Consider the following 19,543-nt stretch of genomic DNA (forward strand, 5'->3'; position numbering starts at 1 on the left):
GTGCAGGACGTCAGACTCAGAAACAATTTCTGAGTCTGACGTCCTGCACGTACAACGTGCAGCGACGTCAGACTCAAAAGAAACTTTCGTCGGCGCCAGCTTCAATGGAAGAATGAAAGGACCAAAGGCAGCCGGCAGCGGCAGGAGGACGCGGACCTCGGCTGGCGGGGGTTGGGGTCCCCCGCCAGCGAAGGTAGGCGAGCAACGGAGGGGGAGGGTTAGCAATGGCAGCGGCTGGGGGGAGGGGGATCGGCAATGGCGGCGGCGGCGGGGGGGGGGGGGGGCTATAATGTGCCCCCCCTCTCTGGCCCTGGCCCCCCCTACCGCCGCAGTTCAGATACGCCCCTGGTGTGTGCGAGTGCGTATGTGAGACAGTGAGTGTCCTTCCCTGTCCCCCCTGTCAGGTGTCAGGACTGGGGGGACTGTGGACAGTCATGAAGGCAGCCCCTACCAAAATAATGAAAGCAAGACCATTTGTATAATAATCACTGCATTCCACAGAACAAAATGGAGCAAGTTCCCACATGCTATCTTTTGCTTTCTGTATTCAGTAGCTGACAGGCTTGCTAGACTTACCTAAGTGGCTGCAGCTGCAATACACTGAAAAGAAAGCAAGGAAACCTATGAGACGTAGATACGGCTGTCCCCTTGGCCTCTGACGCTCCTCCCTTCTTCTATTTGACTTACCTCTGATAGGTCCGTCATTTGGTGTGGCGCTCCTCCCTTTTCCTGTTTCAGTTCCCTTTGATAGGTCAGAGCAGTGCAGCTGTGACACTCCTCCCTTCTCTGATAGGTCAGGGCGGGGCAGAGATGTAGTGTGCTTAAAAATGGTTACTGAGCTTCGAACATACGAACTGTTGAAGCCTCAGAGTGTGCTTTAGAACGTTGAGGGTGCTTTTTATGTGCAGATAGGGCGTGGCCTACGACCCAGATGGGCATGGCTGAGACTGAGGGTGAGTAGTCCGAATAGCCTAGCCTACCAGGAGGACAGGAGTTCAGGACAGATGGAGTGAGCTTCAGAACGTCTGAGGGGGGGGGGGGATTTTATTTATATAGATGTGCTTATGTTCACATTGGTGCACATGTTACATTTGTAAAATGGGCATATCATATGCATCTGTGTGCCTTTCCAACCTAAGCATCCCTCTTTGAGGCTAATTATATAACAGAGCACCTATGGCAACAGTCCAAAAAGGCACTTGGGTCTTTTACTGAGCCATGGTAGTGTTTTTAGCTTAAAACCCTGACTGAATCCTTCAAACAGAAGGGCTACAACCCCAAAATAATCTCCAAGAATATTGCCTCCGCCCTCAAAACACCCAGGGAGAATCTGCTACAGTACAAAAAGAAAAAATCCACAGACAGAATCCCGCTTGTAGTGACATACAATCCAGAGCTGGAAAAACTGAGGAAAATCATAAGAGATCTACAACCTATACTCCAGGAGGATGAATTACTGAAAGAGATATTCCCATCCCCACCAGTACTGGCCTTCCGACAGCCACCCAATTTAAAACACAAGCTAATCAGAAGTAAACTTCCTTCACAGACTGAAAAGGAACAGAAGGGCACACTTCCCTGTAATTTATCCAGTTGCAAACTATGCCAAAATATTTCACAGGACCCCAAAGTCATCCACAAAGGAAAGACATTCAACATAAAGGGATCTTTCACTTGCTCATCTTCCAATGTGGTATATATCATTCAGTGTAAAAAATGTAATGAAGGATGCTATATTGGAGAAACAGGCCAGATGCTTAAGACAAGATTCAATTTACATAGACATCATATAAACAATGCTGGTGCCAGCAGGGTTCCCACGCCTGTTGGGCAACATTTCACAGGACCAGGACACTGCACCAGTGACTTCACAGTGAGAATCCTCAAAGGTAACTTTAAAACCATACAAGAACGTAAGACCTTTGAAGTCAGAATGATTGAATATTTTAACACCCAACAGAAAGGACTTAACAAGGACCTGGGGTTCCTAGCCCATTATAAACCATAAAGCTGTATGTCTCTGTTGATCACCCTCCCCTCACCTGTCCACACCCACCCTGTTAGAATACCAATGATATACTTTGATGTCCCCATGCATACTTCCTACCCACCCCCATCCTCCCACCCTGTCAGACTGTCATAGCAATGCTTGAATGTTTTTCACTTATATACACTGTCAGCTAGCACATTTGCTTATTTCCGATCTGACGAAGAAGGGCAACCTTCGAAAGCTAATCAAGAAATGTATTAAGTTATGTCCAATAAAAAAGGTATCATCTTATTTTCTTTTCCATGTTTTATTTTGTTTGATTTCTATTGATAGCTTGTGGTAGAAATCAGCTGGCAGTAAACGCCGAGATGCCCAGAGAAATATAATGGGCTAGACACTTAGAGGCCCCTTTTACAAAGACGCATTAGGTGCTACATGTGTGCAGTGTGCACCACATCAGACTACAGCCAGGCTACCGTGCCCCCTTGGTGGTAATTTTAGATCTGGCATGCGCCTGGATGATTTATTTATTTATTTCCTCCCAAACGTGTTGTTACCGGCGGTAATTGGCACTTGGCGCGTACCAACCAGTCACTGCACGTGAGCCCTTACAGCTAGATCAGTGGGTGGCATTAAGGGCTCAGGCCAGTTTTGGACGTGCGGTGGTTTGTTTTACCGCATGCCCTTTTCCCATCTCATTAAAAAGTCCTTTTTTGCAGACACTGTAAAAACTGGCCTGGTGCATGCTCAATTCACACACCTACAGTACCACAGGACACTTCTTACCGTGTCTTAGTAAAAGAACCCCTCCCCCTAGTTTATAAAGGCAGTATAAATGTATATGTGCTTTTTTTTAAAAAAAAATAAAATATGCATCTAGAACCAGCCCCAGTAGTTTACAAATTTGTGCTGTATTCTATGCATTATTTGTGCATATTATAAAATATTTACATACATTACAACTTAATCCCTCCTCTTTCTAAATGATACCTTCCAAACATATGTGTGCAATTAAAAGCCCCTTTCTGCATATTAAGCGGGTTTTCCATACAGAAAATGCTTTATCGAATTACTGTGTACGTTATATAGTGAATACCATACCATTTTTCTCATTGTCTAACTTTAATGCAGATTTTGTGATGCAATTTGTGGTTGTGGAAGGTAATTTGGCTGCAGTATTTATGCTGGTAAGAGTAGCAGCACTGTACTAGACTGGCAGTGGGTTGCTATGAGATTGTCCTATTCTTTAAATATTAATACTTGTTAATGCAGGTTCGACAAAAAACTTCCAACACTGAGGAATTCATTGAAGATATTCTTAAACTCATCCGTAGCAGATACAATGGGCAATCAGGTAAACAATACAGTGGGAAGTATTAACCTATGTTTAGGTTACATGCAAATAAAACTATCTAGAATAATATAATCCTGACAATGAAAGTATGAAAAGTACACGTATAGTTTTTCTCTGTGCTAACTTGAATGAATTTTCAGAGTTAAAATATGTGTGCATATCCGCAAAACACTGTGCACATATTTACACCTGCTTTTTGGCATCTTTAAATATTTTCTGGATTAATTTACTCATACGGACATGAAGTTTCTATAGTATGCATGTAAATACTAACCCACCATCTGAAAATATTTCATTTTGGTCCTGGTAAATGTAACAAGCAAAATAGCAAAAGTAGAGGCTGACAAATGCGCAAACCAATAGGGAGATAATATCAAAAAACAGTTTATTCAGAATATTCATATCAAGGACCTGACACAGTCCATGTTTCGGCGCCAAAGCACCTGCCTCGGGGGTCATAAGCAACTTTCTCTGAGAAGAAGCTGATTGGCTTGAATAATTCCTTTATGTATGCACGTGGTTATAAAAACAAGTTAATCCACAGAGAGAACAAAAGACCAGCCAACCGATCAGCAAACACCATGTGACAGGAAAACCTGGTTAGATCACGTTGCTAGTACCACAATTAGTGATGTCTCTAGCCCAACTAGAAAATTTCTAGGGGCATATACATGAATGCTGCTGTCAGGGCCCATACTACCCCTGAACTGCATGGTTAGCACAGGAGAAACTCTCCTGTTGCTAGGGCCATTGGTGACTCCTAGGCCATATGTGTTTACCCTTGCAGAAGTGTAGAACAGCCATTTTCTATGTGTAAAACATGCATTCCTTGTGGAAAGTGCTTAATAACATTACCCCTTATATATGTAGATGCTCCATGGACAGAACTGGCACTTAGGCATGCATTTTATAAAATACATGCATAGGCACCATTAGGGGCAAATATACACACTTACAATTGCACCTGCCTCTGAGCAGATATACATGTGTACACCTACTTCCCCTTGGGTATTTTCACAAAAGACACCTACTTCCCCTTGGGTATTTTCATAAAAGACAAATAAACACATATGTTGCCTTCATGAAATAGATGCAACATACGTGCTTATGTGCCTTTGCTGACCAGGCACCCAGTAAAATTACCCTATTATAAAATTTTAGAGTTTTGATAATTGAAATAACATTCATTATTTGTGCGCACAACATTAAAAGTTTCGGCCCATGAAAAGATCTCTTGTTCTTTTCAGGATTAAAAATGTCTCTCTAATTTTAATCAGTTAAAGTCTTTATTTGTTTTGCACAGGAATCATCTACTGCTTTTCGCAGAAAGACTCTGAGCAAATAACTATTTGTTTGCAGAAAAGGGGAATTTTGGCTGGTGCTTATCATGCAAATATGGATCCAAAAGAAAAAACAAAAGTTCATAAAAGATGGACTACAAATGAAATTCAGGTAAACAATAGTGTATTTCTACAAATATGTATGTACTTAAAAAAAATCATACACACAAATATTTATGCATTTATGATGTATGTGTTTCAGGTGGTAGTGGCAACTGTTGCATTTGGAATGGGAATTGATAAACCAAATGTTCGGTTTGTAATCCATCATTCAATGAGCAAATCTATGGAGAATTATTATCAAGAAAGTGGACGTGCAGGTATATTTACATCTATTTATTGAAATTTATGTATGTAGCAAACAAGGCAGCTCACATGGCTACCCCATTGCAATAAACAATACATAACAGGTCTATAAATTGGATATAAAAAATACATACATATGTGATGTGATACATGTTTGATTTCATTATGGAAATTCTAGTTAAGATAAATTGCACCATTATCTTTATTTTGATTGGTTGATTCCAGTTGTAGTCACTGCCATTTCTAAAACAGGCATGTGGTTAGCGAAAACTGCGTCTTTGACCTTTCATCCTCATTTGATAGAATACCATGTGTTGTTTGTAATAAGGAAGAACTTTATAACTTCCTCACTTACTGAAAGGTACATGTCTGCTTTTCACTCCATAAACTTTGCAGGATTTTCAGAGTAAAATAGCGTACATACTTTCACTTTGAAACTTGTCCCGGGAAAAATATATGTGCATGTGTACATCTGCTAATTCATGCAGATAATTGTTTGGAAGGGAAATACATGCATAGTTGTGAAAATTCAAAAGTATATATATAGTTTCAAATCCTACCCTAGCCAGTCCCCAAGTCCACCTACCCCCTATAGTAGATAAAAATACTTGTGAAATTAAGGTACTGCACTTGTACTTTTACCCATTTATAGGGTTAACATTTCAAGACCATTTCAGTGACTAAATTGCCCATGCAAATGGCTTTGAAAATTACTCCGGATGATTTTATAGCTGGTTGCCTACTCTGTGCAGCTGAAATACACATAAGTTACAGCTATTTTGTAGAGGGTGGCAAATGCATAACTTGTCCAGCCAGTAGGAAGATAAAGCTGTTATATTGCAGGGAAAGGAATTCCAAGATTTTGATCCTTTTCCTAGGATAGATCTGTTCTTTGCCTCTTGTAACCTAATTGATTTTGCAAATGGAATTAACAAATAAAGTCTCACCCTTTGAGCAAAGTTGTCGAGAAGGGTATTAGGTGTGATCTTGGTTTATTATTTTTGAAATGATTCAAAATTGCTTCTTCAAACTTAAATGATTTTTTTTCTGTTCATCTTTTCTCCAAATCAGCCTTACGGGTCCTAATAAATTCATTGGTCATTACTAACAAGGACTATTTTAATAGTCTATTTAAGGGTATGCATTCTACCAATCTGTTGCCTTTAGTGAAAAAATACGGCCACAATTTTTCACAGAATCAGGTAAATTCAATCACATTACACCTATTTTAACAGAAGAGCATGGCTTCCTGTAACTCACAGAATCACATTAAAAATATTGTGTTAGCACACAAAGTTCATCATCTGGTTCCCCCCCCCCCCCCCCCCCCCCCCCACACACACCTCATATCTATCACATCTGTTAATCCAGCATTCTCCATATCACACTCATATGAACATAAGAATAGCCATACTGGGTCTGACCCAAATGGTCTTATCTAGCCCAGTATCCTGTTGCCCACAAAAGCCAATCCAGTTCACAAGTACCTGGCAGAAACCCAAGTAGTAACAACATTCCATGCTACCCATCCCAGGGCAAGCAGCAGCTTCCCTTTGTCTCAACAGACTATGGACTTTTCCTCCAAGAGTTTGTGAAAACCTTTTTTAAACCCAGATAGGTTAACTGCTGTTACTACATCCTCCGGCAAAGAGTTCTAGAGCTCAACTATTTGTTGAGCGAAAAAATATTTACTCCTATTTATTTTGATAGTATTTCTATGTAACTTCCTCAAGTATCCCCTAGTCTTTGTACTTTTTGAAAGAGTAAAAAATTGATTCACTTCTCGGAGACAGGATGCTGGGCTTGATGGACCATTGGTCTTTTCCCAGTATGGTGGTGCTTATGTTCTTATGCATCACTCAGGATTTTGTAGACCTCAATCTTATCTCCCGTCTGCCGTCGTTTTTCCAAGCTGAAGAGCCCTAACCTCAGAGCCTTTCCTCGTATGAGAGGAGTTCCATCCCCTTTATCATTTTGTGGTTTCTTCATTTTGCCACATTTGTTTTGATTTTGTTAGGAAACATATCTTCAGTGTGATGGCCCCTTCCCTGTAGAATTCCTTCCCTCAACACCTTTTGTTTAGAAAGCTCTTTTGATAAGTTTAAATCGTGGCAAAAAACTCTTCTCTTTACTGATGCTTTTGGTAACTAGCTTGGTTTTCAGCCTTGTGGGGAACATTCATGGGGTTGTAGAGTTTTGACCTGCCTCATGGAACTCTCTTCCCTTTTCTTTTGTATTTAGATGTAGTTCTATTCTGACTTCTATTTTTTCCATTTAATATTTTTAATTGACGTTTGTAATTCTTACTGTACAATGCCTTGAGTGAATCCTTTCAAAAAGGTGGTAAATCCTAATAAATAAATTTAAAAAAAAACTGCCTTGAAAGGCTTCCATGTTGATTGGAGGAGCAGCTTAATGGTTAGTGCAGTGGCCTGAGACCCAGGGGAACAGTGTTCAGTTCCCACTGTGGGCACATACAGATGCAACCCTTTTTGGGGTGTTATTGGGGTACCTGACACTTAGCATAAATTCTAAAAGGAACAGGTTTCTAGTAATACCAGCCTTAGTAAGCGAAGTGTCAGGAGCAAATGTGTTCCCTCTTATCCTTAGGTCAAAGCTCACTATGCTCTAAATAATAGAAAGAACTAACTCTACAACCAAGTATTCTAAGAATAAAGTGTGCATTTATTTACAATTGCAGCAAAGATAATATTCAAAGAAGGCAAGAATAAAGATACAGGAAGTCTTATCATAGAAACAGCTTGGAGTAAATGCACCTAAATCCCTAAACTAGACTCCCAAGTAAAAGTCACACTGAGCCCACAGCACTTTTACAGAAGTACATGGCACACATACAACCTGATGTAGACTTCTAGCAGGTGGCAGCATGTTCCTCAGATTTTGTCAGCTTCAGCGCTGTCTGCTCCTTGGATGGAATGTCATTACGGCAACCTTTTGCCTCAGATAAGAGACCCTTTTTATACAGAAATCATGGGCTGCAGCTGTGCTAATGACATACATTCAGGGGCCCTAAAAACATTCTACCACATGTTGGCAGATTATTTGTTTCTTTTGTTGTAAGGTAAACCTTAGCTATGGAGTTTCTCTGTGTGACCATTTACTTGTTTGCCTTTGGAGCAAACTAGTTTGCTTTTCTGTAATGGTTGTTTTCAGTAGACAGCAGGATAATCAGCCACACATGCTTTCCCTTTGTAGCTGACTGCTTTTAATGCTGTATATAAGATTTGAGAGATGCCGTGCAGGGAATCCCATATATTCATTGAAGAGCTTCTCTGTGTTGGTGCTATTAAATAATGTTGTTTGGCTTCTTATTCTACTGTCTGTGGAGAATGCCTGTTACAGATAAGCAACTTAATTGTTTACCTTATTATTCACAAGTATTCTCTGTTACAATATATTTAATATTAGGAAGTCTAAATTATTTTCTATTTTTTGTAGGTCGAGATGACCAGAAAGCTGACTGCATTTTATATTATGGCTTTGGAGACATATTCAGAATAAGCTCAATGGTAGTAATGGAGAATGTGGGACAAAAAAAGCTGTATGAAATGGTGTCCTACTGCCTGAATTTAAGTGGGTATGTTAATCCATGTTTAATTCATAGGCTATTATATTTGTAAGCATTCTACACAGATTTCCATTTATATGAGACATTCCCCTCTGTATTTAAGGGGCCATTTTAATAACGTGTGGTAACGTTTTGTATTTACTGCACATTAAGGGATCCTTTTGCTAAGGTGCGCTTAACAAGTTTAAATAAGACGCCCATAGGAATAGAATGGGTGTCTTATCATGTAGATAGGGATGGTCAAAAGCAAATGCCGACGCTAGAGGCTGTTAGCGTGAAACAACGTGCTCGAGGGCTCTGAACGCAACTAGCATGCAAATGCATGCAAAACAGGGCTAAATATATTTATCCCCAATGATCAGTGACCAGCGTGCCAAAGATTGGGTCGCTGGCTGCAGGAAACCCTACGCCAGCTCCAAGCTGGAGTTAGGGTTTGCAGACCATTGGGGAGAAATGATGAGCCCTGTCCAGCATGCATTTGCATGCTAGCAGGCCTCCATTCCCCCCATCAAAGCAAACCCGAAGACCCCCCCCCCCCCAGCGACAGGGGACTGAAGGTCCGACAGACGATCTCCCCCCCCCCTCAGGTTCGGGAGGGCTGGAGATCCGGTGGGTCTCCAGCCCCCCCTAACTCTCCTCAGGATTTCAAAAAAAGTCCCTGGTGGCTTCATACCATATCAGGGAGAAACTCCCTTATATGGTGTGAAGCCCAGCGCATCCCAGGATACACTGGGCAGGGCTGGGCGCTGCCATTTTGCAGCATCTAAGGAAGAGGAGGGAGGCAGGTTACCTCCCTCCTCCAACCCAAGGCAGGGGGGTGGGTGGGGGATTGACACTGGACCACCAGGGACCCTTGCCAATCCTGGGGGGTTGGGGGGGCTGGAGACCCACTGGATCTCCAGCCCTCCCTGAACTGTGTCAGGAGGGCGGGGGTTGGTCGTCCACTGGGCCACCAGGGACTTTTTTTTAAATGCTGAGGGGAGGGGTCACGTGACGCTATGGTGGAGAGAGGACGTGAGTGATCTTCTCTCCGCTGCCTGCCTGCTCTTTTTAGGGTCTGCAAAAGAATCAATCTCCCCCATACTGCAAAAAAAAATTATAGTGGAAGACTGCGCGAGTGTACCCGGTGAGCTGGAACAGCGGGAACCCCGATCATGGCAACGAAATCGGCCCAGGAAGAACGACAACAGGGAAAGACGCCGGAGTACAAGATGGCGGTGTCTCCTCCCGATACAGCTTCCTCTGTATCGTCGGCTTGGGTAGCGGAGATTACATCTGAGCTGACAGTGGTAATGGAAGAACTCTTAGACCGGCGCCTTGCCCCGCTGGATCAAAAACTTGATCAAAAGCTGGAACAGTTAAACGCTAAGTTAGAAGATTTAACTAAAGAATGTGTAGCGTTCCAGAATAAAACTAGCGAGGTGGAAGAAAGAATGGCAGGAGTAGAAAACAATCAACAGGACTTGAAGAAAAAACTGTCTGACCTGGAATCCAAGCTTGAAGATTTGGAGAATCGCTCCAGAAGGAATAATATCTGTCTGGTGAGTCTGCCTGAAGCCCTGGGGGGAAGACAGTTGGAGAGATTCCTTGAACAATGGCTGACAGACAGCATTGAATTCCCTGCAGCACTCGGCCCTCTAAGAATAGAGCGAGCCCACCGGCTGGGGGTAAGACAGATGGAAAATGCTAAACCACGGGTGATAATATGCCGGGTGTTAAATTTCATGCACAAGCAGCATATATTACAAGCAGCACGGTCCACTAACTCCTTGACTTATGAGAATAAAAAGGTTCTCTGTTTTCAAGATTATTCTGCGGGAATAGCAGCAAAAAGGAGGGCATTTTCACCAGTATGCTCAAAACTCTTTGATCTGAAAGTTCGTTTTACCCTACAATATCCTGCTACCTTGAGAATAACACATCAGGGCAAAATGAGATCCTTCACGTCTGAAAAGGAAACGAAAAATTTTGTGGATGGACTGGAACAGCTAGAGCCATCCACATCAGCGGATACAGTGCCTGCATGAACCAGCGAGGAACTAAAAAAGATCTGACAGAGTTTATCTCAATACTTCTTAAAAGAGCTACACTTCAGGCAACACAGCGTGTGATCTGGGGAAGAACAAGTTAAGGATAACTTGAACAGCTACCGGAACAAGGAAGAAATCTTTAAAGTTACTGATGAATGTTCAAGTATGTTATGGACACTGTTAAGAATTCTGTTTTGGGAACACTGTGGGTGAGTTATTGATGGGGATTCCAGACGTATAAAATAAAGTATGTTATGCTGAAGATCCTGCAGAGTGAAAGGAGACAAGGAATCTAGAGAGTTTAATTGTAGTTATGGGGGGATAAAGGGACATTGGGGAGTGTAGGGGAATGTAGAACTGTATAATAGAAGAGTAGATGGGTAAGCGTTAAAAAGTGACGGTTTCCTAAGGGGAAGCACATGTCGGGTGGGTATAGAAGGGAAAGCGAAGGGGGGAGGGATTAGGGGAAGGTTTAAGGGAAAGGAAGGAAAACAAAGGAAAACTGCGAGGACAAAGGGAATGTGTGTGGATGATGACGCTGAATGTGACTGGTATTTCAGACTGCATTTTTTATTTTTGCCAATAAAACAGATGCTTGGTAAGAAAGGGGGGTGCCAAAGGCTGGGATGGCACCTCTCAATTAGTATGACTCACTATTGGTTGATCTTGACTGCTTCTCTTAAGAAAGATGATTAAGCTAGTAACATGGAACGTGGGAGGTATACATTCACCTATTAAAAGATCTAAAATCCTGCAGTACCTCCAAAGAATAGGAGCTGATGTGGCCCTTTTGCAGGAGACACATCTCAGTGATCAGGAACACACAAAGTTAGCTAAATGGTGGGTGGGAGACTGTATTGCTTCATCTGCGGTGGGCAATAAAGGAGGAGTAGCTATTCTTCTCAGGAAAGGGGTGGCGTCCCAGATTCAAAATGTGCACAAAGATCCAGAAGGGCGCTTTATTTTCTGTAATGTTACCATTGCTAGGCGGCAGGTAATTTTAGGTAGTATATATGCCCCAAATACACTAGACCTTAAATTTTATAAACGACTACTCCGAATCCTCACTAAGATGGCGCCACTCCCTATGATGCTGGGGGGTGATTTTAATATGACATGGGACCCGCAAATTGATAAATCCCATCCACATCTGAAAAAGGGGGCAATCAGCACTAGAGGACTGCCTGATATGTGTGATACATTAGACCTTATAGATGTTTGGCGAACATTACACCCGACAGAAAGGGAATATACTCACCTGTCTAGGGCCCATCAAACCCAGTTAAGGATTGATTATTTGCTGATATCACGTCAGACTTTTACAGACATTACTGACGCTGTTATTGGCCCCTGTGTGATCTCAGATCACTCCGCAGTTTGGATGACGTGGCAAGTGGGAGATAATACCACGCAAAAAAATAGGGGTTGGGCGTTTCCCAGTTATCTTTATAAAGACTCTAAATTTCGGGAATTTCTTATTGCTAAATGGGAAGAATACAGACATCTCAATGAAGGGTTAGTGGAAGATTCGGCGATATTCTGGGAAGCAGCAAAGGCAGTCCTAAGAGGGGAAATTATTAGCTATGTCAGTCACTATAAAAAAGCTCGAGACCGAGAACTACTGCGCTTGGAAAAGCAATTAATAGGTTTGAGAAAACAATATGGTAAGACTTCGTCCCCTGGGGTGCGAAAAGAGTGGATGTCAGTTCAAGCAGCGGTGAACTCCCTGATACACGAGAGGGCGGTAAAATCACAGGTGTATTATCGGTTCCAGCTGTATAAACATGGCAGTAAGGGGGGTAAACTGCTAGCTAAAGTAATAGCCTCACAGTATGCTTCTAGGCATATAGTGGCTGTTAAAGATACAGATGGGAAGGTACTGCATACAGATGGGGAGATAAGGAAAGCCTTTCACAGTTATTTTAAACAACTTTATAAAGCAGGAGGCAGCCAGGGCCTGCAAAGCAATATGTATTTACAAAATATAGATGCCCCCCTGTTAACACAAGCAGAAATTCAATATTTGAATGACCCTATAAATTGTGACGAAGTGGCTTGGGCAATCAGTCAAAGTAGACTAGGAAAGACACCCGGGGCAGATTGCTTCAAACCTGAATTTTATAAATTGATGGGCGATCAAATTATCCCCACACTGACCAAGGTATTTAATGAATAGGTGGCAAAGGGAGAGCTGCCGGACGGCCTCAATTTAGCCCAGATAGTGGTATTACCTAAGCCAAACAGAGATGGAAAGTTGTTATCTTCCTACCGACCTATATCCCTGTTAAACTTCGAGGTAAAATTGTGTGCAAAAATACTGGCTAACAGGTTGGGAAGAGTATTACCAAATCTCGTTCATGTAGCACAGGTGGGCTTTGTTCAAGGCCGTTCGGTTACTAAAAATTTGCGTAGTATCTTGATGGCATTGGAAACGTTAAGGAACTCTGCGGAGCATGCATTATTGATCAGTTTCGACGCTGAAAAGGCGTTCGATCGTGTAGAATGGCCCTTTTTATTTTCTGTCCTCACTAAATACGGATTTACTGGTTGGTTTGTGCAAGCAATCCAAACCTTGTATACCTCTCCTCGAGCACGGGTCTTGGTAAATGGAACATGGTCAGAGAGTTTTGAGATTAGTCGAGGAACCAGACAAGGGTGCCCACTGTCACCGTTACTCTTTGCTCTTTATCTAGATCCTTTAATCCGGGATGTAATTTCAAGTAGGACCATTAGAGGAATAATGATTGGACAGGCGGAATTTAAAATCGCGGCATTCGCCGACGATTTATTAATGACTCTTACTAGTCCTCGTAAGTCTCTTGCGGATCTTTTAGAAGTTTTTGCAGAATTTGGAGATTACTCCGGTTTTAAGCTTAATCTAGAGAAATCAGAGGCTTTGGCTATTCCTATGACTACCCGATTTTTTTGGAAAGAAGATTTTCCTTTGAGATGGGCAGAAGGCTCGTTTCGGTATCTGGGAGTTCTTCTGACAGCTCAGATGGAGGACATATACAAGTTGAATGTCACTCGGTTGCTTAATCAGACTGCACAACAGCTGGAAACCTGGAGGGCCTTACCTCTGCCGTTGATAGGTCGGGTTAGCCTTATTCGAATGGTAATTTTACCCAGGTGGTTATATGTCCTGCAGGTTTTGCCGTTGAAATTACTTCAAAAAGACATTTAACAATTCTATCAATTAGTGGGGCGGTTCTGTTGGGCAAAAAAGAAGGCTAAGCTCAAGATGCACTTTTTGCTGGGAGCCTGGCAACACGGAGGATTGCGTCTCCCCAATTTGCAATATTACAACCTTGCTAGTTTACTGCGGGTGGTGAGAGATTGGGTTTTCTCTTCACACTCACATACACCTCTGGAGTTGGAGAAAGCTTATTTTAGCCCCTATGACTTAATCACCTTACTATATATAGAAAACATTTCACTGCCACAGAGGTTGAAACATTGTATACTTTTATTGCCTCTACAAGCAGCTTGGAGAGGCTTGGCAAAAAAGCTGGGGGGTAACCCGAGTGTATCAGAACTGTTGTCTATAAGGGGAAATCCGATGTTCCCACCAGGGTTGGAAAACCCGGTCTTTATACAATGGGAGGATAGCACTGTCAGCTAGCACATTTGCTTATTTCCGATCTGAGGAAGAAGGGCAACCTTCGAAAGCTAATCAAGAAATGTATTAAGTTATGTCCAATAAAAAAGGTATCATCTTATTTTCTTTTCCATGTTTTATTTTGTTTGATTTCTATTGATAACCTACAATGGGAGGAAAAAGGCCTTGTACGTTTGGAAACAATATTAGATGGAGAATGGAGATTAAAACCCTTAGAACAACTCACACTAGAGGGAAACTGGACGCACATTTTTAGCTATGGTCAGATGAAGCATTATATTCAATCCTTGGATGGGGAGGTGCTAAAACTTCATTTAGGGGAGAAAATCCGAAACTTTTTTGATGATATCTCTGATGAAGCCCCATCAATCTCGTGGCTTCAGAGGTCATTGTGGACCCTGACGCCGCGAGTGGGGCTGATTCAGCTTCGTCGGCGGTGGGAGGTAGATACAGGAGCGGATTTATCTAACTGGGATGTTGAAGCCTACATTAAAAGTATTCCCCGACTAATCAGTGGAGCCAATTACAGGGAATGTGCATTCAGGGTGTTACACAGAGCCTATATCACACAAGCTCAATTGTCCCGAATGGGAGGAATCCTTACACCAAAGTGCTTGAAATGTAATCTTGTGGAGAACACTTTTTACCATGCATTTTGGGAATGTTTAATGATTCAGAACTATTGGCGGAAGGTAGTAAATTTTATAACTTCACTGATATCACGTAGAATAGTGGGTACTCCTCTGCAATTGGTTTTGGACTGCCCAGGTGCATTTCGGGGCTTAACAGCAGATGAGACACTTCTGTGTCGAAAGTTATGTCTGGTGGCAAGAAAATGCATATTACAATCTTGGACTTCAGATAAACCTCCTGATTATTGGCATTGGCTAAACCAGACACATCAACTGATGACATGGGAAGCAAGGGAGGCTAAAGGTTCATGCCGCCGTAAGGCGCGTTTTCTAAAGCTTTGGGGGCCATTGTTAGACACATTAACCCAAAGAGGACGGAGTCTTATACTCAACACGTTACAACCGAGAAGAAGTCAAAGATACATATTTATGACCTTAATTTTTTTTTTTTTTTAAACACACATTCGATGTGAATCAAGGAGGGAAAGGGTAATGGGGGAGATAAAGGGATGGGGGGGGGGGGAAGGAACATTATAAGGAGTGTTCACCTTGCTAATTTGTTATAAAAGTTCCTTTGAGCGTTGGTTTAAGTGGAAGGTGAAAACACTAAGATGTGGGTTGTGTACCATGTTCAATATGGCCGACAATTTTTGTTTGTCAAACTTAATAAGGCCAAAGGTTGATTTATACTCAAACAGCATGTAATCTGCTGGAATACAGGTAGATACAATATAAGGTACAGACTGATGAAAAACTGGCTGTTAGAAAACCTGTTTGTTTAGTCATAGGTTCGCAATAGATTTACTAAATAAAGGTTTAAAGACTATATAGGACACAGTTTAATAGTTAGCAGGGAATATGGTTTATATACTGTCCATGTAACAGCGAGCAGATGAGGATAATAGCCACACAATTGATGATTATATGGAGCTTCTTGTATTGACTGCACGAAATTTCAAATATTTACCTGAGATTTAAATCTATCATGCGTATGAGAATTCCATGTATAGTTACTACTAAAGCAATGCGTAAATGACATGGGGGAATCCCTCATATCAAAGAGGGGGAGGGGGATAAAAGGTGGGAGGGAAAAAAAAAGGTTGGCACTCTGTACTAGGTTAACAAAAACTTTCTTTATGAACATTTGTATCTGTGAGGTTGTATATATATGGACAAGCGTGTATTTTATTGAAGTGTCACTAATAAAAATGTTGTAAAATAAATGCTGAGGGGAGTTAGGGGGGGCTGGAGGTCCACCAGATCTCCAGCTCTCCCTGAAGCTGGAGGAGGGGGGAATGGAGGTCTGCCGGACCTCCAGCCCTTGTTTTGCCTTGCCCGTGGCTGGGGTAGTTGGGGTCTGGTCCCATGGACCTCCAGCCACCGTGTTTGACAGGTTTGGGCTTTTGATAGCCCAGACCTGTCAAACAAGTGCGGGAGGATTGTGCTGAGCGCATGCTCAGGCACAATTCTCCCGCACTTCTACCCCATGATCAGAGAGCATTGCGTGCTTAAATTTGCATTCAATTATCTCTGATCATAGGTCTAATAACACCCTGCACTGTTCCAGCGCTATTTTTAGAGCGCTGATTGGAACTGCGCGGGGCTTTTGATCATCTGTCTGTTAGTGCACGTTGAATCCATTAGTGCAGTTTAGTAGAAAGACCCCTAAGTTCAAAGCCTGTGCAGTAACTGTTGAGAGCACAGTGAGCGTACGGAAAACAGTTTACCGTGCGGTAAGTGTACTGGCAGCATGGATGCATTGGAGATGGCAAGAGCATCTCCTACTATCTGTACCAGTGAAAGTTAGCATGCAGTAAGTGACTACACGTTAACTGCAGCGTGCAGTCCTTGCTCGTGTCCTGCACCATAACAGCTGTGCAGTTAGTGAATGAATTAGCACTAGCTGTCATGCCAGTGTGGTAGCAATGTGGCTGTGTGTATAATTCACCTGCTAAGGTGGCATTTCTATGAATTGGTGCTTCATTTTAGGTGCAACAAAGGGGGACGTGCTTAGTGCCAATTCTGTGGAGGATTAAGGGCACATAAGCTGTTGTAGAATACTAGTGCAAAGTCACACCAAAAAGAAAGTGTGGCCATTTATGACATGTCAATGACTGGCATAAGTGAGCAGGCCTAAGTTCTCAAGGAGGTTTAATTGACAGGAGATGGCGGGAGCATGCTTGGCCCATTATCTGGCCTGAAGCCAGTAAGTGGAGCTTGCCACCTTATTGAGTCACGCAAAACAATACCAAATACTTATTAGAAATAGGGATCGCCTATGTGTGGCTTGGTATTGACCAATAGTTTGTTTTGAGTGTATCAAGATGGCGGCTATGGCTTCAGCCTTGTCACATGTCAATTAAACCTGTAAGTGCTGGATAAGTTGTGTGCATTGTTTGGTGACACACCCATGCTTTGCCCACATGTATGCCCCCCTGATAGTTGCACACTAAGCAATTGAGATGCACTGTTTATAGACTAGCACCTAGTTTTTAAGCATGTAACTGCTAATTATTGGTATTTGTAACACAAGTAAACACTACTATTTATAAATTGGGCATACTACTGGCACCTGTCTTTAGGTCCAAGAAAATAGCAAGGCAGACAGTTTACAAGGTCCAATATGGGTAGCAAGAAAAGGAGAAGACCATATGAAATTTGCAGGCTTTATTCCCTACTTCAGCTCCCAGGTTTTATACAAAACATGCATCGTTCTTTTTAAGAAATTCTAACTCTGTCCAACTCTTCCTTCATTTTTTTCATTTTTCCTCTTAGAAGAAGTCAGTAAAACCATCAAATCAAGTGATAAATCAAGTGTTATAAAAATACCTCGTCTGTGAACATCTTTGGTGCCTTGGCCACCCTTAATCCTCTGGGAATCCTTTTATATCTGCAATAGTCCAACAAAGTTGAAGAATACAAGTCTATCCTTATTTATCTTTTGCCGGAGAAGGTAGTGACGGCAGCTGGCCTTGCTGAGTTTAAAGGGGGTCTGAACAGATTCCTGAAGGAAAAGTCCATTGATCGTTATTACATTTTGGGGTTTTGCCAGGTTCTTGGGGCCTGGATTGGCTGCTGTCGGAGACGGAGTGCTGGGCTTGATGGACCTTTGGTCTTTTCCCAGTGTGGCAGTGCTTATGTACTTAGTTTGACTGCTTCTTCCCAGTGATTGATATAATCATCCAAAACCTCATTGTCTTTGAGGAAAAGTTCTGCTGGGAGCATGTCGGCAATATGTTCCTCGTTATTGCTCATGACATCTCTCCATGGAGAGAAAGACATGTCCAAGGCCCTGGGCATGTAGATATGAAATCTGAGAGCTAAAGTAGTGAATAAAACCTGCAAATTTCATGCTCCTTTTTTTTGCTTCCTATCTTTAGGTGCCAGCTTATAAAATTACCTTAGCACTCTAGTAAGAGAGTCTTTAATGTGTTTAATTATGACTTTATACACTGCATTGGGCCTCTCTTGTGAGATAAAGGCGGTTCTAGAGAGCTCTTAAAAGAACAAACTAACTACTGTACATAAACCAAAGTCTGACCAGACACACCACACCTCATCAAACTGACTACCACCAAAACAAAGGAGGTACACCTACATGCAGACAATCTCGACACAAGGAAATGAAAGGTCATAGCAAACCCACACCAACAAAAAACCAAGAACTAGCAAAAATCCACATAACACCGAAGATAGACAACCCTTAACAAAAAATTCAAGTGGGCTACATCAATGCCAGATCAGTAGTAAATAAAATAGCAATAATAACAGATTGGATTGCGTCAGAAAAGCTCGACCTGCTTTTCATCAATGAAACCTGGATCCATGACCAAAAGGATCCTATAATCCTAGACCTTTGCCCTCCCGGGTTACAAAATCACTCACTGGACCAGAAAGGAAAAGAGAGGCGGAGGTATAGCATTTATCCTCCGATCACACTTCACTACCGTAACCACTGCCGAGTCCATATCACCGCAACTTGAAATCGCCTCCATTAGAATCAGCCACACTACCCTGCAGGACCACCTAACGTCTTGTTTTACAGACCACCAGGTAGCTGGATTGACTGCCAATCACACTTCATGGACTTCATATCAAGCACCATGGACTTCATATCAAGCACCTGTATCGCCCACCCCAACATCAACATCCACCGAGAAGACCCAAACTCTACCAACACACGCGAATGCAAGGAATTCCTCCAGTTATGGGATCTTAAGTGGCCACACACTCAGGCAACTCATGTCAAAGGGCACACACTCGACCTTATCTCTCACAAAATGTCCTCAGACCACAACCTAATAATATCAGATACCAAATGGACAAACACGCCATGGTCAGACCACTTCAAACTAAACCTATCCCTACTTTGGCGGAAAAAGGGTTCACACTGCACACAAGAACGCACAACCTACAGCACAAGAGGCCAAATATATTCGGAAACATTTTGGCAACAGATGTACAACAATGAATGGACAGCACAAACGGACTCTACACACTATCTGTCAGTCTGGGATACAAGATGTAAAAACATATTAGACGAAATAGCACCTTTACAAACAAGAACCTCACATAAACATAACACCGTGGTACAATGACAAACTGAAAAAACTAAAAACACAATGCAGGAAACTCGAATGAGCATGGAAAAAAGCAAAAGATACACAAACACTCAATGCATGG

The 19,543-nt window shown here is 42.2% G+C and overlaps 1 protein-coding gene across 2 annotated transcripts in view; it reads left to right on the forward strand.

Moving 5' to 3' along the window:
• The window catches only part of RECQL (RecQ like helicase), a 101,520-nt gene that overhangs the window by 39,405 nt on the left and 42,572 nt on the right, over positions 1 to 19,543 (forward strand). For both annotated transcript variants that reach the window (XM_030215292.1, XM_030215293.1), the window contains exons 8-11: positions 3,263 to 3,344; positions 4,648 to 4,796; positions 4,887 to 5,004; positions 8,450 to 8,588. In XM_030215292.1, the coding sequence (XP_030071152.1) occupies positions 3,263 to 3,344; positions 4,648 to 4,796; positions 4,887 to 5,004; positions 8,450 to 8,588 (488 nt within the window). The remainder of the gene's footprint in view (positions 1 to 3,262; positions 3,345 to 4,647; positions 4,797 to 4,886; positions 5,005 to 8,449; positions 8,589 to 19,543) is intronic.

The sequence above is a fragment of the Microcaecilia unicolor genome, chromosome 9 (assembly GCF_901765095.1).
Source record: "Microcaecilia unicolor chromosome 9, aMicUni1.1, whole genome shotgun sequence".
Lineage (NCBI taxonomy): Eukaryota > Metazoa > Chordata > Amphibia > Gymnophiona > Siphonopidae > Microcaecilia > Microcaecilia unicolor.